At 40.9% G+C, this 25,096-nt stretch overlaps 1 protein-coding gene across 1 annotated transcript in view; it reads right to left on the bottom strand.

The window, feature by feature from the left end:
- SNCAIP (synuclein alpha interacting protein) overlaps positions 1-25,096 on the bottom strand; it is a 136,739-nt gene that overhangs the window by 15,670 nt on the left and 95,973 nt on the right. The window contains exons 4-8 of the mRNA XM_080920523.1: positions 19,957-20,816; positions 18,005-18,184; positions 12,951-13,064; positions 3,772-3,897; positions 881-1,050 (exon numbers count right to left, since the gene is read on the bottom strand). Of these exons, the coding sequence (XP_080776649.1) occupies positions 881-1,050; positions 3,772-3,897; positions 12,951-13,064; positions 18,005-18,184; positions 19,957-20,816 (1,450 nt within the window). The remainder of the gene's footprint in view (positions 1-880; positions 1,051-3,771; positions 3,898-12,950; positions 13,065-18,004; positions 18,185-19,956; positions 20,817-25,096) is intronic.

The following is a 25,096-nucleotide window of genomic DNA, read 5'->3' as shown; positions in this document are numbered from 1 at the left end:
ATAAATGTCACTATTAATTTTATGTTAATATGCATATATTTTAAAAATCAGATTTTATATTTTTCTTCTAAAATTTGGTTTAATGCTTAAAGGCCTTTCTCCTACTACTCTGTCAACTTGTTGTGACTCTAATTCCAGCTATCAAGAGAACTGAATTCAATATGGCCATTGTCATTTGCACTGTAAGATCTCTAAGGAATGAAGCTGGTTCTTCAGGCTCTCTTTAGTTTCTAGAATTCCACCCAATGTGCTTGTATCCCTTCTCATTTTCTTCAAGTATTTATTTTGTGGTCATCTTCCTGAATGTTCCTCTGACACCTGACAGGCAATGTGTAATCAGTCAAAGACCTGACTCTAAAAAACTTAAACTTCCATTCTGAAAGGCAATTTTCTGCTTCATTTTTTTTTCAATACATTTGCTGCTGACCGGTATTAAGACACTTACCTGTAGTTCACCAAAGACACACTTTCCTTGTTAAGAAAATGGAAATGGAGGTTCTCTCTAGCCACCCCCCTTCTCATACTCCTCCCGATTCTCTACACTAAGGGTGAAAGTCAAGAGTTGATGCCTGCGAGCTGCCCAGGCCACACTACACGTCCCTGAAGTGACAGGAACGCAGACAGATGCTTCCTCTCTACAAAACTAATTCCCCGCTGGCAAACCTGCTCTGCACCTAAGGGTTAGATACTATTTTTGTCTCTTTAGAGTCGTTAGGTTCAGTGTGAACACAGGCTGTGAGCTCATAAGAGGGAGGGAGGAAAGATGAGAGCGCCCAGACTCCCTTTCTAACTAAGAAGGAAGGAAGCTCTCCAAAGCCCTTGGCTGAGATTTGAGCACAACAAATCCAAGTCAGACTCCAGGAATCAAGTGGCCACTTACTCCTTTAGCTGCTTGGTCAACTTTACCACTTGTGAGGCCAGTGACATGCAGGTCTCCACCACCACGAGGTATCGGGAACACAGGGTGTGGCCGTGCCGCTCAGCACTCTGGGAGGGCTTTTCCCCAGCGAGGTTCTGCATCGTGACATTTGCTCCATACTCCACCAGGGTCTGCCAGAAAATACGAAAACACGTGATTGTATCGGGACTTTCTTTTTATTAAACAGATCTTATTAAACAGACCCACCAAGCCCTCTCTTAGGAGATGAGCAGTGCAAAGTTTGTGGTATTTTGTCATTTTGATGGTTGGGAATCCAAAAGGAAGCATCCTTAAAGTCAGAGGATATGGACTGAAATTCTGTCTGTTCTTATTCTTTTGGGCAACTGGTTTTGGGATGACATTGCTTAGGTCTTGCTAGGCCTACAGGACAAAGAATAAAATAACTGGAAAGAAAGAGATGGGACTGTGCAGGGGTTCTCAACCTGTGGTTCACGACCCCTTTTGAGGGTCAAACAACCCTTTCACAGGGTCTCCTTAAGGTCATCGGAAAACACAGATTTTTACATTACGATTCAGTAGAAAACTCGAAGTTATGAAGTAGCAATGAAAATAATTTTATGATGGGGGGGTGTGTCACCACAACATGAAGAACTGAATTAAAGAGTCACAGCTTTGGGAAGGTTGAGAACCACTGTTATAGTAGCAGTTAGAGATTGAGGAACAGTTAACTGGGGCCATGGAAAAGATACAGCTTGAGTAGGCTTCGTCACAGAGAGCTTGGTGTGGACCTGACTCTTTCCCAAGGGAGACGGTTCTCTATAGTGGGCAGTGAGTGGGTGCATCCTACATGGGGTATGGGTTAAAGGAGGCCAAGCAGGAGCTAGAACTCTCATGCCAAATACCTGGAGGTTGCCATAGAATATGAGACTGAACACAGCCAGATGAAGAGGCTGTGAAGCAGTGACTTCCAGGGAAGCCATAGCCTTTCCCAGCTGAGTAAGAGGATATTTGAATTTCTCTTTTAATGCCTTCTCTTTGTTTTTGACAATGCAGTTGGAATGGGAGAGGGGCAGCGTCCCACATGGTGTATTAAAAACTAACCATGCCTCATGTGACTCTTCTCTGTGCCCCGAGTGTGGAGAGGAATAACAGTGTTTGGATCAGACCTAATATTGAGGTTCAAACTGTTCTGGAGTAAAATTTAATAGCCAAAAGCAAGTGGAGAAGTTATGGCATTTAGCCAGAGTATTGTGAACAGAGGAGAGGGATATTTCATAGAACATGGCTGAAAGCAATGACCTAAAAGCATGACAATGGCTTCCTACTAATACTGTGATATCCTTAGAGTCTGCAAGGAGGCTGTCACATGCATATTAATAACTTGCTGATCCTGACAGATTCTTCGATAATCTGTCACAATGATGCTGAAAATTCAGCTTATTTTGCTAGTGATGATTTCCTTCCCCCCAAAAAAGTTGTGTTGAAAGTCATAGGCTGCTACATCGAGAGGTCTTCAAAGAGCTTCATTTTCCTCTTAGTTTATGATTGCTCGCCATGAAAGGTCAGCTTCCCATAAAGCCACTTCCTCCCCCTCTGGCCTCTTCTCAGGGTTTCATGGAGGAGACCCTGTCAGCAAGGAGCTCCAGGAGACTCAGGATAAACATGCACTGCTGTTCCTGCCCTTGACTGGTCCCTGCAGTCTCTGTCCCCTTTTCACCCACAAGGTCTCTATGTTGCTCTAGTCTCTCATCTTTGTTGTTTTTTAATCTCACACACGGTGGATAGATCCCATCGGAGTGATCCAAGTTTCCATGGCGTCTGGTGCCAAAAACATCATCTGTGTAGTGGAATAATGGAAGCCCTGCAAGGACTGACCTCTTTTCTTCATATATTAAGAAGGAAGTATCTAAAATTTAAATAGGAATAGGAACATGACCTGTTTCTTCAGGCTTCAGCCACTATAAAATGTTGATTTCAGGATTCTTAAGCACTGTTTCATCAGATGAAATGATGTATCTTTTTTTAAAAAATATTCCTTCATTGGTCTTTTTTTCTGAAGAAAAGCACTGCTGTTCTTTGAATCATTGTGCACATACTGGTAAGAATTTTGACTTTCCATTCTACACTTCCCTACCTCTTAATCACTACTTTCCAAGTTTGTACTTTAAATTAGGAGATACATAATTTCTACCCCGACTTGAGGACATCCAGGCATTCTGAATATTCCCTCTTAAGTTAGCTCTTATAGGAATAGGTCCTCTAGAGAGCTTACAGGGATTCTCGGCTCTTTGCTTTTATTAATCTCTTCACTGTCACATCATTGATTTGGTATACATTCTCATGCGATTTTTCTGAGCAGCAGGCTCTCGATGCCCATTGCTCTGCCTCAGATGTAGTCTTCTCTTCCTGCAGAGACACTATGACCACCCAATGCTCACTTGTGACCTTGGGTCAGTGGCCACACTTCTCTCCCTTCCCCTGTGGCTCTGCTTAATAATCTTGTGCTATCACTGTGCACTGAGAACTGTGACTGTTTGGGAGGCATGTTGAGCTAGAAGTCTGAGGCTACTTGAGACTCTTCAGGGAAACCAAGGCCAATCAAGCCTCTACCTGGTCTGATGAAGGCCCAGGGAATTAACTGCCTAGGCTTTCTAGCTCTGAGTCTTTTGAGTGCATTTGTAAAGTCCAGTCCTTCAGGGAAAGAAAGCTACAGGGCTCCTACTGTCCACCTTATGCACCCCTAGTCTATAATACAAAAACTGATTTAGTATTTTCTTAAAGAACACAATTTCCTCCTTTCCACTATAGTTCCTTCCTTCTGCTCCACCCCGATTTTCATGTTTTATTTCTCAAGATGCCCCTTCCTGGCTTTGAACCTGCAGGCTATGCACCTGTATGCATCCAAGGTAGCCATGTTGTGAGGCGATGTGAACAGCACTATTGCCTTCCTGGTCCACTTCATCCAGTGAGATGCCTTGTTCTTGCATGAACTGAAGAAGCCAGAGAAGAATCTTCTCCTATAAACACAAGAGTACTTGGAGTGAGTGGACTATTGTGCAGGGAAGTTGAATATAAAGACAGAAGGAGAGAGCATTTTTAACTGGTGAGCAGCACGTTACATCAAATGTTGTCACATTAAAAAAAGATTCCCATTTAGTGTGAACTGAAAACCTATGAGTCTAACTGAAAGGAGAAAGAGGCTCATAGAGGATTTTGAAAGTGCAAAGTCACCTTGGAAACGGTTTTGTTACTTATGCTACCGAAGGGGAAAAAGGTTCACAGAAAGGTTTTGCCCTCACAGTCATATGCCTAGACAGATCTGAAGTTGGAATCCGAATCTAGGCAAAGCTTTCAGTTCTGTTAAGCTGCCCGTTGGCTTCAAGCCAATTATCACCAGGTTTTAGACTGAGACAAGTCCATTTACTCTTAAATTTACATTACAAATCCGTGACTCCTAATCCCAAACATCCTGCAGCCCACAGACTGAACATGAATCAAACACTAAGCTGTTGACTACAAGATAACCTTGCTGAGATAAAGCAGGAACCAAAGGCAGGTAGTGTTTTTAAAAATGTATTGTGCTTTCTTTTTTATCACACTAAATGGAAGGAACCTAGGGCTCTGAGACCAAATCTTTCAAAAGTAGAGAGCCTTAGAGCAAGCACCCCGGATGTTTCATCATAATCTGTTTGTAGGTCACCCGCCGAATGACTTGTGGCATTTTCATGTCATGGCTTTTGAAGAAAGCAAGGAGATGAGGTTTCACTGTTTTAAAATAGAAGAATGAAATATAAAGTGTAAAGGAATGGAAAGGGTAAAAACAACAGTGTGAAGCTGAGTGGGTGGAGTGACATTTAAAAAGATGATCGTGTGTTTGAAATAGTTTTGGGCTTTTTTCTTCTTCACCTTTTAAAGCACTTCTACCCCCTCTGGTTATTTGTTCAGACTGGTCATGAACTTTTTATACTTTTTTTTTGGATTAAATTTGCCTTCATCTTTTGAACATGCCAGCTAATCGGTTACAGGAATGTTGGGTCAAAACAGCTAAGTCCTTTCATGTCTTCCTCTCTGCTGGTGAACAGGGCACTGTTTACTGAGGGATCTGAGACACAGAGAACAGTCTGGATGCTTGTGCCACACTCTGTCCAAGTGAGCACGCTAGAGTAAGACTCTTCACAGACAAAATGAAGAAACTGGAAGTGTTGCCCACATCCGAGCAAAAATGCACTTGGGAGATTGGGATGAACACTAGCTGCAGATGTAAATAAACTTTGTAGAGTCAAAGGAAGTTCTCAAGCTCCCCCCCCAATTGAACTGAGGCTGAGCCTGGACACTCAAGCTGAGATTTAAAAATTGGAGAAGAAAATCATGATAGGCTTAACTCTCTTTTTCAAAGGCCAGCTCACAGAAAATTGGAGCTGAGGTTGGGACTAGAACAAGTAATGTTTTCATGTGCTTGAGGTAATGGAATAGCTATCTTGTTTTTCCTAGTTAACGATGTGTAAAATACTGGATTTCTTTTACTTAGAAACAGATTATTGCGTTATGCAATATTAGTACTTTAAAAACTTCAACAAAGGGGACTAGAGAGCTGGTTCAGAGTGATCACTGCTTTTTGAGACCCAAGTTCAGTTGCTAGCACCCACATTTCCCTATAACCCTACCTTCAGAAGATCTGATACCCTCTTCTTGTTTCTCTGGGTATCATTTAAAAATTGTCAATGGATTGGGGCTTGGGAGGCAGGGGCAGGTAGAAGTCTGTGAGTTCAGGGCCAGTCTGGTCTACATAGCAAGTTCTATGACGGCCAGGCTACATAGAGAGACTTTGTACCATAAACAAAACAAAAACAAAATCTCAGTGAATGGAAGTATATCAGGAATAAAGATATAACCTACAGATTAGAAAGACAGTCTCACCAAACACAGATTAAGACCTCTTTATTAGGTCATTTTCAAGCCTGGGGTGACTTGGTTTGTTCCAGGATAATAAACCGTGGACTCTTGAAACTGAATATTGGGAGAGGTTTTAAGAAATCATCCAACTCAACCTTGTTTTATAAATCAGAAAACCAGAAGTTTCTTAGAGTTACTATTGCTGAGATAAAACATCATGACTAAAAGCAAGTTAGGGACACCTCCACTTCATAGTTCACTACTGAGGAAGCCAGAGTGTAGCTTATGGTGAGGTCATGAAGGGGTGCTGCTTACAGGCTTGCTCCCTGTGGTTTGCTCAGCCTGCTTTCTTACAGAACCCAGGACCATCAGCCCAGGAATGGCACCACAAACAATGAGCTGGGTCCTCCCCCATCAATCCCTAATTCAGAAAATGCCCTACAGCTGGATACTACTGAGTCATTTTCTCAGTTGAGGTTTCTTCTTCCCAGATGACTTCAAGCTTGTGTCAAGTTGACATAAAACTATCCAGGAGAGTTAGGAATGTTGTCTGATTTCTACTGGCTTCCTTTAGCAAGCAAAGATCAAAAGAGTTCAAGGTATTTTGAAATGTCCTATTTGTAAAATGTCTTGTCATACAAGTTTTTCTATTTTTCAAATGCAATGGTGTGTTTCATTTTTTCTTTACAGATACTAAACATCATAGTGGTTTGACTTTCAGTAATGGGATTGTCTGCAATAGAACACTACTTTTTTTTTTTTTTGAGTCTAGGAATTATCATAGATGTGGTAATGTGAAGAAAAATTTAGGGCCTTTGGCAAGGGGTCAGGTGATCTAGAAGAATAAGACAGGCAGGGGCTATGTGAGAAAAGAAATTTGCCCTGGCTCCTGAAGTGTTCTGACACCTACAATACAGCTAAACAGTTACAATAGCTGCTCATCTTTTCTTGTAGTGGCTGTTGGAGACCTGACCTAAGACTCATACAAGGCATGTGGTGGTTTGAATATGCTTGGCTCAGGGAGTGGCACTATTAGGAGGTGTGGCCTTGTTGTAGTAGGTGTGGCCTTGTTGGAGTAGGTGTGGTCTTGTTGGAGGAATTGTGTCATTGTGGACTTGGGCTTTAAGATCTTCCTCCTAGCTGCCTGAAAGTGAGGCTTCTCCTAGTGGCTTTTAGATGAAGATGTACAACTCTCAGTTCCTCCTGCACCATGCCTACCCAGATACTGCCAAGCTTCCTTCCTTGGTAATAATGGACTGAACCTCTGAACTGTAAGCCAGCCCCAATTAAATGTCCTTTATAAGAGTTGCCATAGTCATGGTGTCTCTTCACAGCAATGGAAATTCTAAAACAAGGCAGAAACACTTGTACTGACTCGGATCAGTGTTTAGCCGGGTACTTCAAATTCTGCTTTGTGTTTTCTATAGTTCAGTTCTTTCATAGGACACTAGACAAAAGACCATAAAAATAGAGCAAGAGGTACAAAGGAAGGGGGCATGGACAAAAGTTCATAGGGTCACATGTGATATGAGAATAGAATGGAGGATACTGGGGTAAGTTGGCTTAAGAGAAGAATGGGGAATGGGGGAAGGGATGAGAAAAGAAACTATATATATACATACAATGTATATATATATATATATAATATTGGAAAAGGCATCAAAAACTAATTCTTAATAACTAAAAATATATAGAATATGAAGATAAGGCAATTGACCTGTTTACTCATGTCTTGTAAAAAAATAAAAATAAAAACTTGCCTGTCACACCATTTGAATGCTACCCAAAGGGATGATATAACTGATCTTCTGATTATGTGAATGGATTTCAAGATAGATGAACATGGCTAGTTTCCCTGATTTTTACATTGCCTTATCTGTGAAATTGGGCTCTGATTCTGGGGCATGTAGAGATGTAGAGTTCTAGAATGAAATGGTGACTTATTTGACAAATACATAAGCATAATGGCAGTGTGTCATTGATGCATACATTAACTAGATGCATGATGTCTACTACATCTCCTGGATCTTTTTTCTCCCTCCTTCTCCCCCTTCCTTTCCTTCTTCCCTGTCTGTCTGTCTATATTGTATTGTTTTCCTCCTCCTATGCAGGAGGAAATAGTAGAAGAATGTAAAACCAGATCTTCATTTTTGGTAAGTATGGCTCTCAGAGAACATGCAAAGCAGTCACACAAGCTTCTCTTATAGAGAAGCTTGTCTGTACTATTCCTATTTTGAAGAATAACTCTCAAATATAAGGTCTGTCCACCCATCCATCAACCCACCCACACATCCAGCCACCAACACATTTATGTATGCATTCAACTAACATCTATGGACCAAGAACTTCTCTCCTATACTGATTTCCTCTTGTGAGGATTTCCTGGTCTTTGATAACCTATTTTAACATTGCATTTTAACTGTTCCCAAAGGCAATGCAAGCTCTTTAAAGAGGCAATTAATACATGAAATTTATAAGATGTGCTGAACAAAGTCTAATAAAAGTTTAATTGAAATGTACGTCACAGTTTTATTGCTGGTATCAATAAAATCTCTAGTTTGTGGTGCAATTAGAAGGGGTCAGTCTTGTTTGAAACAATAGATCATCAAATGAAATATAATATGACTTTAGAGATTCATCCAATCTATCAAGAAGTGAAAATGTAAAAACAAAAGTCTTTAATAATTTTAAAGTAAATGTAGAATACAGGGACAGACCAAGATGTGTGTGTGTGTGTGTGTGTGTGTGTGTGTGTGTGTGTGTGTGTGTGTGTTGGTGGGGGGGGGATGCATATAGGTATTGATTAAATACACCAAGGCAAAATTAATTCCTTGGTAATTTTGTCTTATGCTCTATTTACAGTGAAATAAGTAAACTATGCTGATAGTAATACAGCCGACAAATTGGAAGATATCCAGTTGCCATAGCAGCCAACATTTACTGAATGTGTACACTGGGTTGGACAGTGAGCTTTAACTCAGCAAGTCTTCAGATCATCCGTGAGAAAAGTACCCTTGTCCTGTCTTACAGATAAGGACACACAGACACTGGAGACCCTCTTTTTTTCTCTTGTCTTAGCTTGAATTTCCCTTTTTTATTCTTTCTACATTCTTGCATGTAAAGCCACCAAGCTAGGACTTGGTAGGATTAAACTCCAGACACTTGAGAGTAGGCTCCATTATTTTTGTGATTCTGTTTTCTATCTTTTGAGCACAAATTTCCACAACTTCTCATTTCTCTAAGAGCTCAGATTCGAGCTGGCATGACCCTATAGTGCCTTAGGCTCAAAGTAAACTCTGGTTAACTGTTAGCCTGCAGGCTTTGGAGCTTGGGCTAGTTACACTTTTTTATGATTAATGTTTGGAGTGTAGATTTATGCTCATGCTAATCAAAGGCTTTTCTGCCAACACTGGTGGTACATGTCTGCAATCCCGGGTCTTGGGGAACTAAAATGGGAGAATTCTAAGTTTTCCATTAGTCGATGCTACACAGCAAGAATTATAAAAAACAAAACAAAACAAAACAAAACAAAAGCAAAACAACAACAACAAAGTGAATAGATTTTTACACTTTTCCTTCATGTCCAACAATAGCTCTTTCAGATTGTTTACTTATGTCTGCCTCATGACTGTGAAACCATGGCCAATGAGATAATAAAGTCTAGGAGGGAACATTTCTCTAGTTAAAGTGAATCGCAGAACACCACCAGAGTGTGTAGATGCATCCTCAGCAGGCCCTTTGCTGCCTGGGACCATTTGCAAGATTCTTTGAACCTTTCCTCAATTCAAAAATACCACATTTGCTCAGGGCCCATGTTCAAAATGAAGACTAGGCCCAGTGCACAGGCGTGCAGTATTATGCAGGGAAGCTCTTTTAGGGGAACGTTTTGACTAAATGTCCCATGAAAGACTCAAAAACCAAGGAGTCACAGGTTTGATGTTGCATGTCACATAGTGCCTTAGACCATGTACCAAGGCAGGACAGGCCGACAATCCCCACAGCAGCTGCAAGCAAGATATCTGCTTCAAGAGCCCAGGCACAACAATGTGTCCTGAACCTTTTATATTTGAGTAAAATGCTCAAGCTACACACAGAAGATGGCTTTGGATGAACACAGTTCCGTCTCAGTTGTTTTCGCCTGTAGCTTTCCTACTGGGGAGGCAGAGAAGGCCTATGTAAGGACACCCCTGAACTGCTCCTCCAGGTCCCCCAAGGCTCCCCTGTAGCTAGTTCTGCCAGAGATAGCCAGGCAGTAAACTAATTGCATCCTCCGAGACTTCAAGTGTCAAGATGAGGAAAATCAATACCTATCACCTAGCAATCTATCACTCCAGGCATCCACTAAAGCTTCTGGCAGTACTTAAAAGGTAACTTTTACAAGAAAAAGGACACAAAAGGGGAATCAACTAGAGCCTGTTCTTTATGGATCTTTAGGAGGGCAGAGAGCAGGTAGAGGAAGCAGAGGGCAGTTCTCCTTGCTTGGTCCTATTCTTTCCAAAGGTATTTTACTGAAGACACAACATCAGAGTGCAGTCTAGTGCCTGCCTGCAGAGAAAGACTTGCATGTGCTGAATCCATTAGAAAACCGGTCAATAGCAATCTTCCTTATGGAAATATTGGCCTTGTAATGGTTCCAAGTCGAGTTGCTCTGCAGGCTAGGTGTTACGAAAGTGGCTGTGGCGGAAGCAAGATGGCACTGGACAGAATTGGCCGAACAAATGTGCCTCTGTGTTTTCCACGGGGAAATTCTTTGAAGGGTACCACTGAATGGCTTCCCTCAAATCTGCAGTTTTATGTCCTACAAAAGCACCTCATCCCAGAACCACCTCAGGATGAATCCCAGCGTGAAGCTAATGGATAGGTCACCGGATTAGATTCCACCTTTGGCTTAGATTTTAGCACAGTAAGGAGCAGCTCTCACAGCCCTTCCACAAGCAGCACATCCTTTTGTTCTAGCCCAGCAGCTAAGAATTCTGAGAAACACGCTGTGAGACTTGAACAAAGAAACCGGAGGAATGTTGAATGCCCAGTCATTTGTCCGGAGCCTCAGAACAGGCCTGTGAGCCTTTCTTCTCTCCCTTTCTGGACCGGGCTCTGCAGTCTTTCTATAGACACCCCGAAGGCCCAATTAGGCTTCGAATGAGCATTTGAAATCAGAGATGTAAAGCCATTGATCACACAGTTTAATACATCTTCTCAATACCAAAAATGACTTATGAAGGTTAGCAGGAGTCAGATACTGGAGGAATTTTGAAAAACTTCCATTCTCCGTTCTACTCAAAGTACAATGGTAGCTTACACTTGTGTAATAATTGACACTGGCTGTCTATATAACAGCGTGGGGCTGAGAAGCACAATGTAGACAATCAAGTAGTTCAGATATTTTAAAGGCAGCAAATTATTGAAAATTTCAATGCTCCTCCTACTTTTTTTTAAATTCCATGCATTTATACAGCTTCATACCTGAACAGTCTGTGTGAGGAGCCTCAGTTACCACGTTAAGTAAAGGTATAGAAAGTTATCTTCTGCTCCACCAATGGCATCCTAATGATGTGTACAGATACAGACAAAACAACTCTGCCCCTGAAGACACAGGATTGGAACAGTCTTTCCTCTTAATAGACACCCGGCAATGTATGAGCCATTTAGAGACCTTCCCACCTTCAGTTTCTTCATCCATTGGAACAAGCAAGCTCTTACAGGGTCGTTTTGAGAACCAGATAACTTACATAAGATCCTGAGGCACGGAGCTTGTCATGCAAAAGAGACATCCATATGTGCATAAGTATGTATGCTCTGTCTATCTTAGTTCTTATATATTACGGTGATTGATGATGCTCTGGTACAGAACAAACTTTCAGCTAGTAAGATTATTGCTAAAGAAAGACCGACCCAAGCATGATGGTACATACTTCTAATCTCAAAAGGCAGAGGCAGGAGGATCACTGAGACCTGCCTGTAGTGAGTTAGACCTGCCTGTAGGATAGCCTAGACTACACAGAACACCCTGTCTTAAAAAAGCAAATGACAGCACACAAGGGGATTAAAGACTATGGTTAACATTTTCTGACCCTTTGAGAAATGGGATTCATATGCTCAAACAAAGAGCATGGCTACTTATTGGCAACACCGCAATTTATTGTCACTGAGAAAAATCTCTGAAGCCAAAGAGGGTCTGGTTAGACACATGAGATGCAATTTTCCTTGCCACAAGTTGATTAGATCTATTTTAATTCTATGCCGATTTCCTTGTTGTTGTTGTTTTTTAAGTTTGAGAATGGAGTTTTGTGGTTTCAGCATTTTAAAAAGATAATTTATAATTATCACCCTCAATGGAGGGTGGAGACGGTCTAGGACTGAGTTCTGTGTACATCAACAAATAATGGCAAGAGTTTTCTAATGTGGAAATTAACGTTTTTTAAGCTTATTATCAGCGTGTGTGTGTGTGTGTGTGTGTGTGTGTGTGTGTGTGTGTGTGTGCACATGTGGGCCGGAAGACAACTTTCTGGAATCAGCCCTATCCTTCCACATATACTTGGGCTCTGGGGATGGGAGTAGGTCATCAGTGTTTTAACTCATGGGCATCACACAGGTGCCCAAGCAGAGACTAGCTCAAGGCTCTTGTACTTAATCTACCTGCTCCTCTGTGCCCTGAGGGGGCATCCTTGAATTATGCCTTAGAAAGGCTTGAGGTTTGGTTTTGTGCTCAACAAATCATTATCGTTTTTCTTCTTGATAAATGTTAAAAATATTCATTATAAAAAATAGAAAAATACTAAATTAAAAAAACACCTTTGAAAAGCCAACTATAGTTCCATTCTTCACAAAAACGACTGGAACTGCATTGGGCTGTATTGTTTTCCTGGTCTTCCCTTCTGTTCCTTGTTCTAAAAAAATTAAAGTTGGTACCAGATCACAGTGAAAGTTTTACATTATATATTTTAATTAGCACTGTGTAATTAACATTCCCCCATAAAATTCTACTATACGAACATAACTACCTTCTTTATTTATGCTATGAGATATATAGGTTGTTTTAAACATGTCTTTATTAAAATATTACAATTAATGTTCATTAAGATCTCTGAATTTATTCATGATGTTATGTTTTGATTTTGAGGATCTAACAATAAAAAGTAAGTAGACATATAAGAGAAGATACTCAGACATCCCATACCTGCCCATAGCATCCTGCGTAATGAATAAGGCTTGGGAAATCCTTGGAACAACTCAGTTCTGCAATGGCCTCTGTCTCACTCACCATCCAGCGCACACACTCCAGCTGACCATTCTAGATTTTAAAAAGACAAAAGCAGAAAAAAAATCCAAGATTACTAAAGTGTAGCAAGTATTAAAAAGGTTATAATCTTACCATGCAAAGATACATGAATTTTGTGTCTGGCTTATATTTACCTAAAATATAAAGATAAGACTTGTTACATTCATCCTTCCTGGTTTAGCTCTGAATCAGTGGGCATAATTTTTCCTTGCATTTATCTACATGATTCTAATCAGTTTTATTGAAAATCATTCTGTTACGCTCTGTGGTAGAGTACCCACCTAGTGTATGCAAGGCCTTGAGTTTGCATGAGTGAAATTACTCTACCGAGGCATAACTTACACACTGTAAACTATATGTGTTAGTACAAAGTTGATATATGTATATATATATATATATATATATATATATGATATATAGTAAAAAGTTTGATATATATATATATCAAAGAATATATATATTATAATCTCAATCACATTAACAGTACTGGCAACATTTCCAACACTTTCTAGCACCCCATGGCTTTTATCATCCTTAGTTTGGTCCTGAGCAAAATAAGACACTATAAGCATTTTGCTCTTTGTAGCTGGCCTTTTTCACTTAGCACAATACTCAGAAGTATCTAAGCTGCTACATTTTAAAAAATTTTTTAAATTAAATTCTAATTATGCATTTTGGGAAATGGTTTTTCTTGGATGCATACCTAGAATTAAACTTTCATTTATCCTTTTGTCTTATTTGTTTTTTTAGACAAGGTCTCTCTATTCAGTTTGGTTGTCTGGGATCTCAGTATGTAGACCAGGGTGGTATCAAACTCACAGAGATCTTCCTGCCCTCCATATACTGGGATTACAGGCATGTACCGCTATGCTCAGCTCTCCAATTAGAATTTCTATGATTGTGGTAGGTATATGTTTGACCTTATGAAAAGCTGTCAAACTGGTTTCCAAGGTGGTAAATTACTTCATATTACCATAAACATCAGGAGAACATTCCACTTCTATATTCAGGACAATACATAGTATTGCTAACAATTAGTACCTATCATAAAAATGAATTTATTTAGAAATTTATTTATTTTTACGTGTATTAGTATTTCACTTGCATGCATGTCTTCTGCTCCAGGAGGCCATATGAGGTTATTGGATCTCCTAGAACTGTAGTTACAGGTACAGACAGCTGTGAGTTGTCTTGTGGGTGTTGGGAATCAAACACTGGCTCTCTGGAAGAGCTGCTTGTGCTTTTAATCTCTGAGACAGCTCTCCAGCCCCAGTCACTTACAGTTTACTAGACAAAGCAACTATTTTTCAAATAAAACATATCATAGTTTTCATGAAAAATTGACATATTTATGATTTTAAATAACAATTTTTATTAAGTAACCAGGGCAAATACTTTAGTCAAACAACCAAATGTTTGAAAGGTGAAAATGTTTTTACAGAAGGATCATTTATTATTCGTAAGTGATAAAATGTTGCTATAGAAGTTTGAAACAGCTACAGCCGGAAGTTATCCCTAGTTAGAATGAAGGATGGAAGTGCAGGAAGGAAATAGGAAGAATCAGATGGGGGTGTGTAATTGTTTTTGTTTTATGAAGTCACACGACTCTCACGTTATTGGAATTTAAATTCTCTCTCATCTATAGTCCTCACTGGGATCTTACTCTCAGCCCTGTGAGCCTTTCAGAACATCAACAAGGCACAGAAATAGTTAAACTGCAGTTCATGCATATTGGGACTGTGTCTGTACCCATCACAGAATACTGGATGTCACAATCTGTGATCAGCTTCCACACAGACTAGATGAATGCAAGTCTTGGTCACCACTTAGCCAGTTACTTTAGCTTTGGGGAATGCAACTGTCTCACATGCAAACAGCAGCCACAGGAACTCCCTGGCATCACAGCGAAGCTGAGATGAGACTTAGCACAGGCTTGATGAACACAGCATTCATTACATTCTACCCTCTCTCGGATTTTCTTAGAGAATCTATGAGGACAGCAAGGCTGCTAACTGCCTGTCTAGTTTGCATGTTGTGAGGCATGAGCCTAGGAAGGGTCTGTGTTTATGGGGCCAGGGAGGGATTAAAAACAAGCAGTATCTAACAGGTTTGCTTTCTCTTTAGTTTAGAATCTTAACCTGTCAAGATGAAAAGGAGGAAGACAGGAGAGGAGAGGCAATTCCTTCCTTCATTGTCTATTTGAATAACAGGATTCCAAGTCAAAAATTCCCACTCCCCTCCTTTCTTTCTCCCTCCCTCCCTCCCTCCCTCCCTCCCTCCCTCTCTCTCTCTCTCTCTCTCTCTCTCTCTCTCTCTCTCTCTCTCTCCCCCCTCCCTTTCCCCCACTCTCCTCTCTCTTTCTCTCACTGACTAACACATACAAACTCATACACAGTGACTCTCACAAACACTCACACATTCACATACTCAACTGAAATAACATATGCACACACACTGAGTCTCATACTTACACACATATTCACACACTCTCACGCACACTGACTCTCTCACACACACTCACACAACAAGAATACACACTGTCACATTTATATACACACTGGCTCTCGTATACACATTCATACATATACACTCACACACACTGACTCACATACACATATATACTCACAAACACACTGACTCTATCTCACACACATACATTGACTCACACACAGACTCACACACAAACTAACTCTCTCTCTCACACACACATACTTACAAACATGTTACTCTGTCCTTGGAGCTAGAGGGATGTGCTACATGACTGCATAGTATGAAGGTCTCATAAAAATCACAATTATACTGGACAGCAAACATCTGTGCTACTGGTTTATGTATTTACTCTACTAGGCTGCTTTTCATTCTTTTAGTCTGCAATTCTGCTTATGACAAAGAGTTTACCGTAAGGCAGGATGCTGTGTTCTGCCAGCCGTACCCACATGCATTTCATGTTTACCATCTTCTAACTGCATTAACACCACACTGCAGACCTGTATCATGTTTATGTAAACATTCTTTGTGGTGTTTGTACAAGGACAAAATTGTGGAAAAACACATCTCAGTATGTGTCTTTGTCATTACAAGACATGTGCCTTTATTGGTATGACCAGGTAATGTGCTTTTTTACTGCCCTAGGGGCTGATCTGTTTGGGGTGTCTGACATCCTGGCTTCTAACTAGATTTGGATAGCGCACATTAGCAGCCAGAGACCAAAATAACAGAGGTAGTTTGAGATCTCTTCTGTTTCTGGCTCATGAGCTGTGGCTAGCCTACTCTCTCCTCTAGTCATGGGTCAAAGTCAGCCTTGCAGCCTGGCTCTTTGTCACTTAGTGTCAGGTTCTTGTGACTCCTCTTTCTCCTAGTTCCATCTTCAGCAACTGTGTCCAGACTGTTGTCCCATTAAACCATTCACTTCATTCTTTCTGAATGAAGAAAGAAATGGGATCCATCTTGATCAGACAAGAAGCAAGACAGTTTGCATAAATTACTGTACACACGGAGCATAGAAACGTGATGTCAGGCCTCCAGTTCTAGTAAACGGAGACACATCTCCTATTCCTTCTCTCTCTCTGGTTGGTCTAACTAAATTAAAGTGTCTTTCCTACCTTTTCATAAAGCCACATTTAGCTTTGTTAGTTTTCTCTACTGTTGCCTTTAGTACATATAGAACTCAACTCAACTGAGATGAGCTTTTTTCCCCCTCCAAATTCAGTTTCTCTTTTGTCACATTGTTTGCAGTAAACTCAGTTCTGATCTGACATGGCACCATTCAAAACCAAAGAAAAGTACATCCCTGGGATCCTGGGTTGCTTTGTAACGAATATTTACCATGCAAATTTGAAGTCATACTTTACTATGGAGCAAAACTAAATTAAAAAAAAACATTTTTAATATATAAAACTTTACTAAGTAAATGCATTATAATTAAAGAAATCAGTTTTGTATATAAGGTATATTAGGGTTAGGATAGATACTTATTATTTTTAATGTAATGTGTTCTTAAGTGAATTTACAAGTGAGTTTATTTAGACAGACAGCTCCCCTACCCAATAACTATCCAATTCCATTTATAAAGATGGTGTTATGTGGCTGTTAGAAGATCTAACTACCAAGTAACGCAATTTGTATGGAATAATTACAAAATGCATTATATTTCTTTAAACTTCACTTCTGGCTTCTTAGTAAGGATGACTGAATTCCACATTTATCTGCCAAAGATCCTAATAATCATTTTAGTTTAATAGCTAACCTTTTGGTGATGTGCCATATTTCAGATGCTCTTACTTTGGTGTTAGAAAAGTTCTTGTGTCTTTGTGTGTGTGTGTGTGTGTGTGTGTGTGTGTGTGTGTGTGTGTGTTTGGGCACGTGCACTTGTGTGCATGCTTGAGTATGTGTTATGGTTCCGAGTTTTAACTCCATCCCCGTTGGCATTAATTTGTATATGCTTATGTATGACAGATAGTATATCGTGCTGCCTCAGAAAGCTAATTGCAAAATCCTCAGTTTTTTGATGCTGATGATGACATTTAAACTTAGATTTGATCCATTAAAAGCCCACATTATTGAAAGTTCCAAATGCTAGCTTCCCTTATGACTACACCTTGATCTGATTCTCTTTGTTCCTTATTCCCACAGTCGGAAAAATTGGCACAGTCTCAGAGAGAGCCCTGTGTGGGTAAGAATCCAAAATGCAATCACTAAGAATACTGAAAAAATTCTGCAGACAGTCATCGTTTTCTCTCTTTTGTGGACTGATTTGGAGATTATCCTTGTTGGATAATCTGGAATGCCATCAAAATCTCATAGTAATAGTGACTGAAATGATTATCTTCTTATATATAGCAATTCAATTATTCTTCTTCCCTTTCCAACAGCTTATCTCACAAGAAATCATTTTCAAAAGGAGATCAAATCAAAAGACAGAGGCTAGGGTAGCCCAGCCCCCCAGTGGTCACCTTGATGGCCAGGCCTGCTGGAGTCAGCCGCTCTGTGTTCCGTTCATTCAGACAGTCCTCACCCATCAGCGACGTGAGGTGCTGCAGACATTCTGCGTGGCCCTTTGATGCAGCAACATGTAACAGATTGTTTCCGTTCTCGTCGTGAATTTTGTCCAGATTGTCTGCAGCTAGGTGTGGCTGTACAGGGAGGGAGAGACGTCAGAACAGGACACTCTGGAGGGTCTCCTCTGGGCACAGGGAAGGGACAGTTCACAATCTAGTTAGAGTCCTTTGCAATGTGTCCTGCTTATAATATGCTTTAGAACAGCGGTTCTCAGCCCGTGGGTTGTGAGCCCTCTGGTAAACCATCTCTAAAACTATTTACATTACATTTCATAAAAGTGGCAAGATTCCAGTTATGGGGTAGCAGCAAAAATACGGAGGAACTATAGTCGCAGTTTTAGGAAGGTTGAGAACCTCTGCTTTAGAACATTCATTCTCAAGGGACAGCACAGGAGAGGATCACAGTTAGGACCAATGAGCTGCGAAGGTTTCCAGTTGTTTGTTCAGATACCCAAGGTGAAACTGTTGATAAACCACAGAGTCTCTATCTCTGTCACCACCCAGCTAAGGGCCCTAGAGATGGGGCTGTGTTTTATTGACTGTTATAGGTTTGTTGAATGAATAAAGTACTTGTTCTGAGTGTGACTTGCCAGGTGAGCTCCCTTTGCATGGCCATGGTTACCAGTACTTTCACAGATCCCTCTCCACACAGTGACTCCTGGGTATCTGGGATATCTGGAGGCAACTTGGTTCTTTATATATATATATATATATATATATATATATATATATATATATATATATATATATATATATATTTCTGTCTCTCCTGAAATTCAGTCCTCTGAGTATGAAGTGTATGAAGTGTTTGGTAGAAAAATTTATGTAAACTGAGCTGAGAGGTCAGCTGTGTAGTATTAGTATCTGGGTCTTCTGAATATATGGGACAAAGAGAATTAGAGGAAACAGCCAGGAGAAACAGAGAAGACATTTTCAAGAGGAAGAAAAGGTACAGCTTCCTTTGGCAAAACTGTTCGATCATATTGTCCGGTGTGTAATAAAAGGACACACATATTATAATTTATCTGTGCACACTGTGCATTCTGGAGACTCACAATGCCATGAAGCAGTGATTTTCCTGAATGGGACTTTCAGAGCCCAGGCTGGCTACTATTTGATTGGTGTCTGGAAGCTAGAAAGTGTAACAGATGGAATGCCATGTCAGCTGAGCTTTTCAATAGACATTTCTTACACTGAGTAACTCTGTGTCTGGAGTCTTTGGAAACAATTCTTCATGTTCCCCAGACACGCAGCCCTGGAACAAAATAACCCCCCCCCCATGGGTCAGAGAACAATCAATCTCTAGGGGAAGCTGTATCTGCAAATGCTTTCCAACCCCCGACTCCAACTCTTCTGAATAATGATCAGGGGGGAAACAGAAAACTCTCTGTTCATGGATCTGGCAGGTCTGCCATCAGCTAAAACCTGACATCCTCACTGGAGGGAGAGCGTGGGGAACCGTTTGAAAAGCAAAGGGGGGAAGAAAATGCGTTCCGACTCAACTGAAAAATAGTGCTGGACCCTTTGTTTTGTTTTCATTTTAGATCAAATGTCTTTTATCCCAGCTGAGTTCAGACGATGTTAAACTGCACTTACAGTCTTCTGTGGCCATTTGTGTTCCCTGTTTTAACCTCCTAACCTGAGAGTTTAAAACACACGCCTCTCAACTACAGTCGGAGGTTTAGATTTAGCAAGAAACAAAACAAAGGGGCAAATATGATCAAAACACATTTTTGGCAAATTGTCAAAGAACTAATAAATTTTTTTATGAAAAGATGTGGAATAAAGCCTACTCCATACTGTTATACGATCGAGTCTCTAGATAGAAAGAGACAGACAATACTCACCAAGAGCGATATCTGCCCTTCGTTCACAATGTTCAGGATGCTTCTTACTTTCTTCAGGTACTCAGTCCTTTCTTCTGTGCCCTGGGCATTGGTCCAGTTCATACCGTTGACCTGCTCCTCTGGTTTGGGCCCTGCTGCCGAGGACTGAAGGTGGAAGGACCTGAGCTTGTAGTCTGGTCCAGACTTCTCAATTTTCCGACTATGGGGATCACTAAAGACCTTGTTTTCGAAGTCCTTACCGTGGCTTTCTGATTCATATGTAGGGCCACATTTAGGCGAGCTCTCGGCTTCTTCTGTAAAGAGCTTGTGCTGGTCCCGGAGGACAGCCGGTGCTTTCCGTAAGTGAGGGCTTTTCACAGGAGAAAGAACACAAAATGGAGTCATATTGGGTGTGGAGTTCTCAGTGCTTACAATAGGGCAGGTTTTGGCAGAGAGGCCATTGATGGTTGTGCATAAACCCAAAATCCTTTTCTCTGAAGTCACCTTGGTGAGCGGGGCCAGCTGTTGACTGGCTTTGATGTAAGGCACATCCAGAATCTCATCCATGTCAAGGTCATAATGTTCCAGCTCGCCCAGTGCCTGGCTGGGCTCTGAGCCCTTGCCTGATGACCCCCCGCCTCCATCTTCAGGGCTGAGCTCCTCGGGCTGGGGGCCCTGGTCAGTCTCGCTCCCTTTCTGGTATTCCACTGCATTGTTTTTTTGGTCATCATTTTCATTGTTCTCCAGAGTGTCTGGCTGATGTTTCAGCGGAGAAACTCGCTTCACTGGGCGGAACTTACTGTATACATCAGCGATTCCAGTGGGCTTTTGTGGGTTTGTGATTAGAGTGGAGACACCACAATTCCAGCTAGAGCCAGAAACTGTTTGAAAAATAATAAAGGATACCGTGAAGTTGGAATTTGAACACAGTTTAGCCACATAGGTAGACAGGATCACTTAGGTCATGCTCACACTGGGTCCTCGTGCAAGGGGACCATCCCAAGAGGATGAAACTATACTTACCACTGCAAGGCAGAGAATGATGAGAAAGCTATGACATACTGACACAAAATTAATTAAAGTAGCAATAGTGATAGAGGCAGAAAATTAAAATAAATTAAGCCGTGACATGCATTTTATTATTGGGCATGTACTATTTATATGATTTCCACTGCCCTAAAACAAACCAATCAAATCAAACACACATACACACATAAAGAAAGAAAAACAAAAACAAAGCAGGAATGGGCTTCCAAACTAAGCCAGTTAACAAGTGAACATATACTTGCCTGTACACATATCTCTAATGTTTGAGACATCCATTGAAGAACACAGCTTATCCTCTACAAACTCAAATTCTGTCCTACTATGTGACCTGGCAGGTTTGTATTAGATGATAGAGATAGGAGAAGACAAGCATAAGGCGGCCAGGGGTCGATCTGTCGATGGGAGTCTGACCATGGTTGAGCCCATGAGTCCTACAATAAGCATCCTAGTCAACCATTACGCAGGGTCATCCCATGATGCTTCCCAGGACAAAACTACAAAATGCATTTTCATTTGAATACTTTTTATTGATCTTTTTTGTGTGAATTTCACATCATGCACTTCAGTCCTACTCATCTCCCTGTCCCCTTGTATTTCCCCTCTACCCTTGCCACCCCCCCCCAAATAACACACAAATGAAAAAATCAACAAAAAACATAAAAATATCTCCAGTAGAAACTGTAGTGTGTCACAGAGTGTGCTACAGGATACCCCTCTGTCTACACATCTTCACTTGCAAATGTTCACTGCAATGAATCATTGGTCTTATTTGAGGTCTCTGGCTTCTTTGACACTATCAGTACTGGATCCTCACCAGGACTCCTCCATGTTTTCTTGTTGTTGCCCTGTGTCATAAAAATCCTGCAGTTTTGGATCAGCAGGACTTCCGCAGGCTCCAACAGTTCGCAGATGATGTAGGCCAGCTCCGTTGTGTTGCTATGGTGAGGTACACGGCTCACTCTCCTGGGTACTGAAGCTGGAGAGATGCAGGGCCTGTGGCCAATGGTGAGAGCTGCCGTCAGCCTTCCAGAGTACCACAGCCAGTGATAGGTGAGGCCAGTTCAGCATAGCCGCTGGATGTCCATGTGCTCTCTGGTGGCTACCTCAACCAGGGACTTTCCCCAAGGTCTCTAGTGGTAATATGATTCACAAATATCAACACTGCCATCTGCCTCTTCATGGTTACAGACCTAGATATGGCCCTCAGCACAGGCTGAGACTTCACAGTGGCCTCAGTAGGTGGAGCTGGCCACTCACAACAGGTTACTCCTCTCCACCCTCGAGTCTCTTTTCATAATGTTCAAATGGTTGCACTTGTCTTTCTTTCTCATCTGTCCACCACGATGGTTGAGTATCGTAGTGGCTCCTGCTAATGGTGGGTCACTAGGTCGACATAATATCTGTGAAGTATGGAGAGGCGGCAAGCTGGCCCCTACATGTCCATACCCTTCCCATATACATGGCAGTGGTGGGTCTCCAGGGTACTATTTAGAGCAACACTACCCTCCATTTTGGGAAAGGTAGGAAAAGATGAAGGGAAGATATGGAAGCTAGACTAGTACTCAAAATAAGTTCTCTCTCTCTCTCTCTCTCTCTCTCTCTCTCTCTCTCTCTCTCTCTCTCTCTCTCTCCTCTCTCTTTGGTACAGATAAAATAAAGATGATATACTGACCTACATTCAACTAAGTGTCTGGTTGGGATGAACAGTGATGCAGCCAGACACATTTAGAGATAAAAAGAAAAAAACAAAAAAAGAAAAAAACAAAAAAACAAAAAAATCACAAGCTCTTTTACTAAACCTCAGCAGAAGCAAGCTTCTTGGTAGCCCATGTCAGGGCAAGCTGATAAAGCTGCAATGCTCTTACTCACAGCAGGGCTGCCTCCTCTTCAAGATACTCTGCTACTAGAAGGCAGATGACCCAGCAGTCTTGGAGGCTACTGGACGGGGTTCTACTCTTCTGCCTCAGGTTTATCTCCTCTTATGTCGGACAGGTAAGGTTTCCTTCCAGCTACTCTATATTCCCCAAACAGGCACAGTTGGGAAGGGTTTAACCCAGGGTAAATAAACCTGCAAGTCTTTGCTGTTGGCATAGCCAAAGACTGAGAGACCTTAAGGCAGAAGGTGTGCTCAGGTTTGTAACTTTTACAATAGTCTCTGGTAATGACTAATTCTTACAGCTGAAGGCTCCTTACTAGAGTTTCCTAAATTGGTGCAACTAGCCATGGCTCATGCTGAGATGTATCCTAAAAGCATCCAGAGATGTTATGGAATAAAGCAAAGAGATGAGTAATTGCCCTGAACCTATCTATCATAAAATCATGAGTTCTGTTCTCCAAATGGACAACAACTTAGCCTTGGTTGAGAAGGTCTGTACTACACATCATACCCCTGAGGCTCTTCTGACTCTCAAAAAGAACACCAAAAGCTATGGGAGGAGGGATGGTTTCTTTCTAATGAGCAACACATATATAGCAAGGGCTACGTAGAAAAGAAGGAAGGCATCTAGATGACCTCAGACTCCCGGCTCCCTTACCAACACTGTTTTGTGGCTAGAGTTCTGAGCCATACACAGTGCTTGGCCTGGAGCACACAATTCTGACACATAATTCAAGTATGTGAACTTGAATCTCACCTTGCACAATTCATCAATCTTTTAACAGGCACAAAGCGAATCCTCCTGACAGATTTACAGCTGAGTTTCACGGGAGGGAAATAAGTTCTGCTAATGAACCCTCAGGAGCAACAATCGCCAGAAAACGCTAGATTCTTTAAAGTCATTTATGAAATGTCAATATGTAAAGACAATGATTAATAATTCCAATCGGTTCCCTGTAAGTTGTGATAATTTTCTGTCTTTAATATGTTCTTTTCTTTTAAAATATTAAACAATGAGAAGTTATAATTCACCAGATATTTCTGCCAAGCCATTTTCTCTGCCTTAGGAACACAGAGTGCTTGATTCACATAAAGCAACAGGGAAGCAGAAAACATGGAGCTTATAAGGTATAAAGAGGCCTTGGATTTTACTCACCAACTGCCCCCAAATCTATAAAAATTGTGAGAAAACTTATTTGTAACTTATGAAACATATGCTTATTATTTGGTATGATATCTGCTGATATTTGTTAATAACCTTGATTTCTTTAGAGCTTCTAAAAACTATGAATCTCATAATATACTAAAAATATTTAAAGCCACATTTCTTAGTGGGCCAATACACCAAGTATGCTTTACTGAAATATTTATGTATTATATAAGGTTGTAGGTTCAAAGGGCCACTCTTTTATGTTGACTTTATTTACATGTGAACTTTTCCCCCAAGTGATACAGAGAAATGGGTACCATATGTTCCTCAGCTGTTTTGTTCTGACAGGAGCCACAAAGAGTACTCCATGTAAATGAATTCTGTCTGTGTTTTATGAAAACACGTCTTTCCTCAGAAAGGTCTAGAAATTGAAGAAGGAGTGTCAACATTTGGGCATTGTTGTCTTTTCTCTCATTCAAGCCTATGGCTGTTTTGCAGACTTAAGATGAAGTCTGTGCCTGCTAGGCTTGACTGCCAAGGAGAAAAGAGAACTACTTATGAATACGGAACTAATGGGTTTCATGAGAAAGCTCAAACTTGTTGCTATGTCCCATATTTGGATGAGCAGAAGTGCAACAAACAAAAGACAAACAGTTATTTCCCTCTACTACAAGGACTGAATGCACAGCATACGAAAAAGATTACTAATGGCTGGCAAGATTTCCCCTTTCAGTTCTTTAAGGGTACCAACAAATTCATTTTATTGTTGTTTTGCTCCAGTACCATCATAAAATTCTTGTCAGTCATGGGAACAAATTTCATAGTAGCAATGGCCACGTGGAGGACTTTTGAGGCTAGATTTCTTCTCTAGAAATTATGCACAAAAATGCATAAATGCACATAATTTAAATCCCTGGAAATTTTTATCTCAGTCTTTACAAGTTCTATGAGAACAATCTGAGTTTAGTGTATCTCTCTGTCCTTCAAATCTCTCAGCAGATTGCTTACCTAAGTGGGGTTTTAATGATGTTTTGCTCTTAAATGTGCTCACTTTTAACATCTTAGGGCAGTAAAGATGCCTAGCATGC

The sequence above is a fragment of the Micromys minutus genome (assembly GCF_963924665.1).
Source record: "Micromys minutus genome assembly, chromosome: 8".
NCBI classification, from domain to species: domain Eukaryota; kingdom Metazoa; phylum Chordata; class Mammalia; order Rodentia; family Muridae; genus Micromys; species Micromys minutus.
The sequence above is the reverse complement of the archived record's forward strand: the minus strand, read 5'-3'. Positions and strand labels throughout refer to the sequence as shown.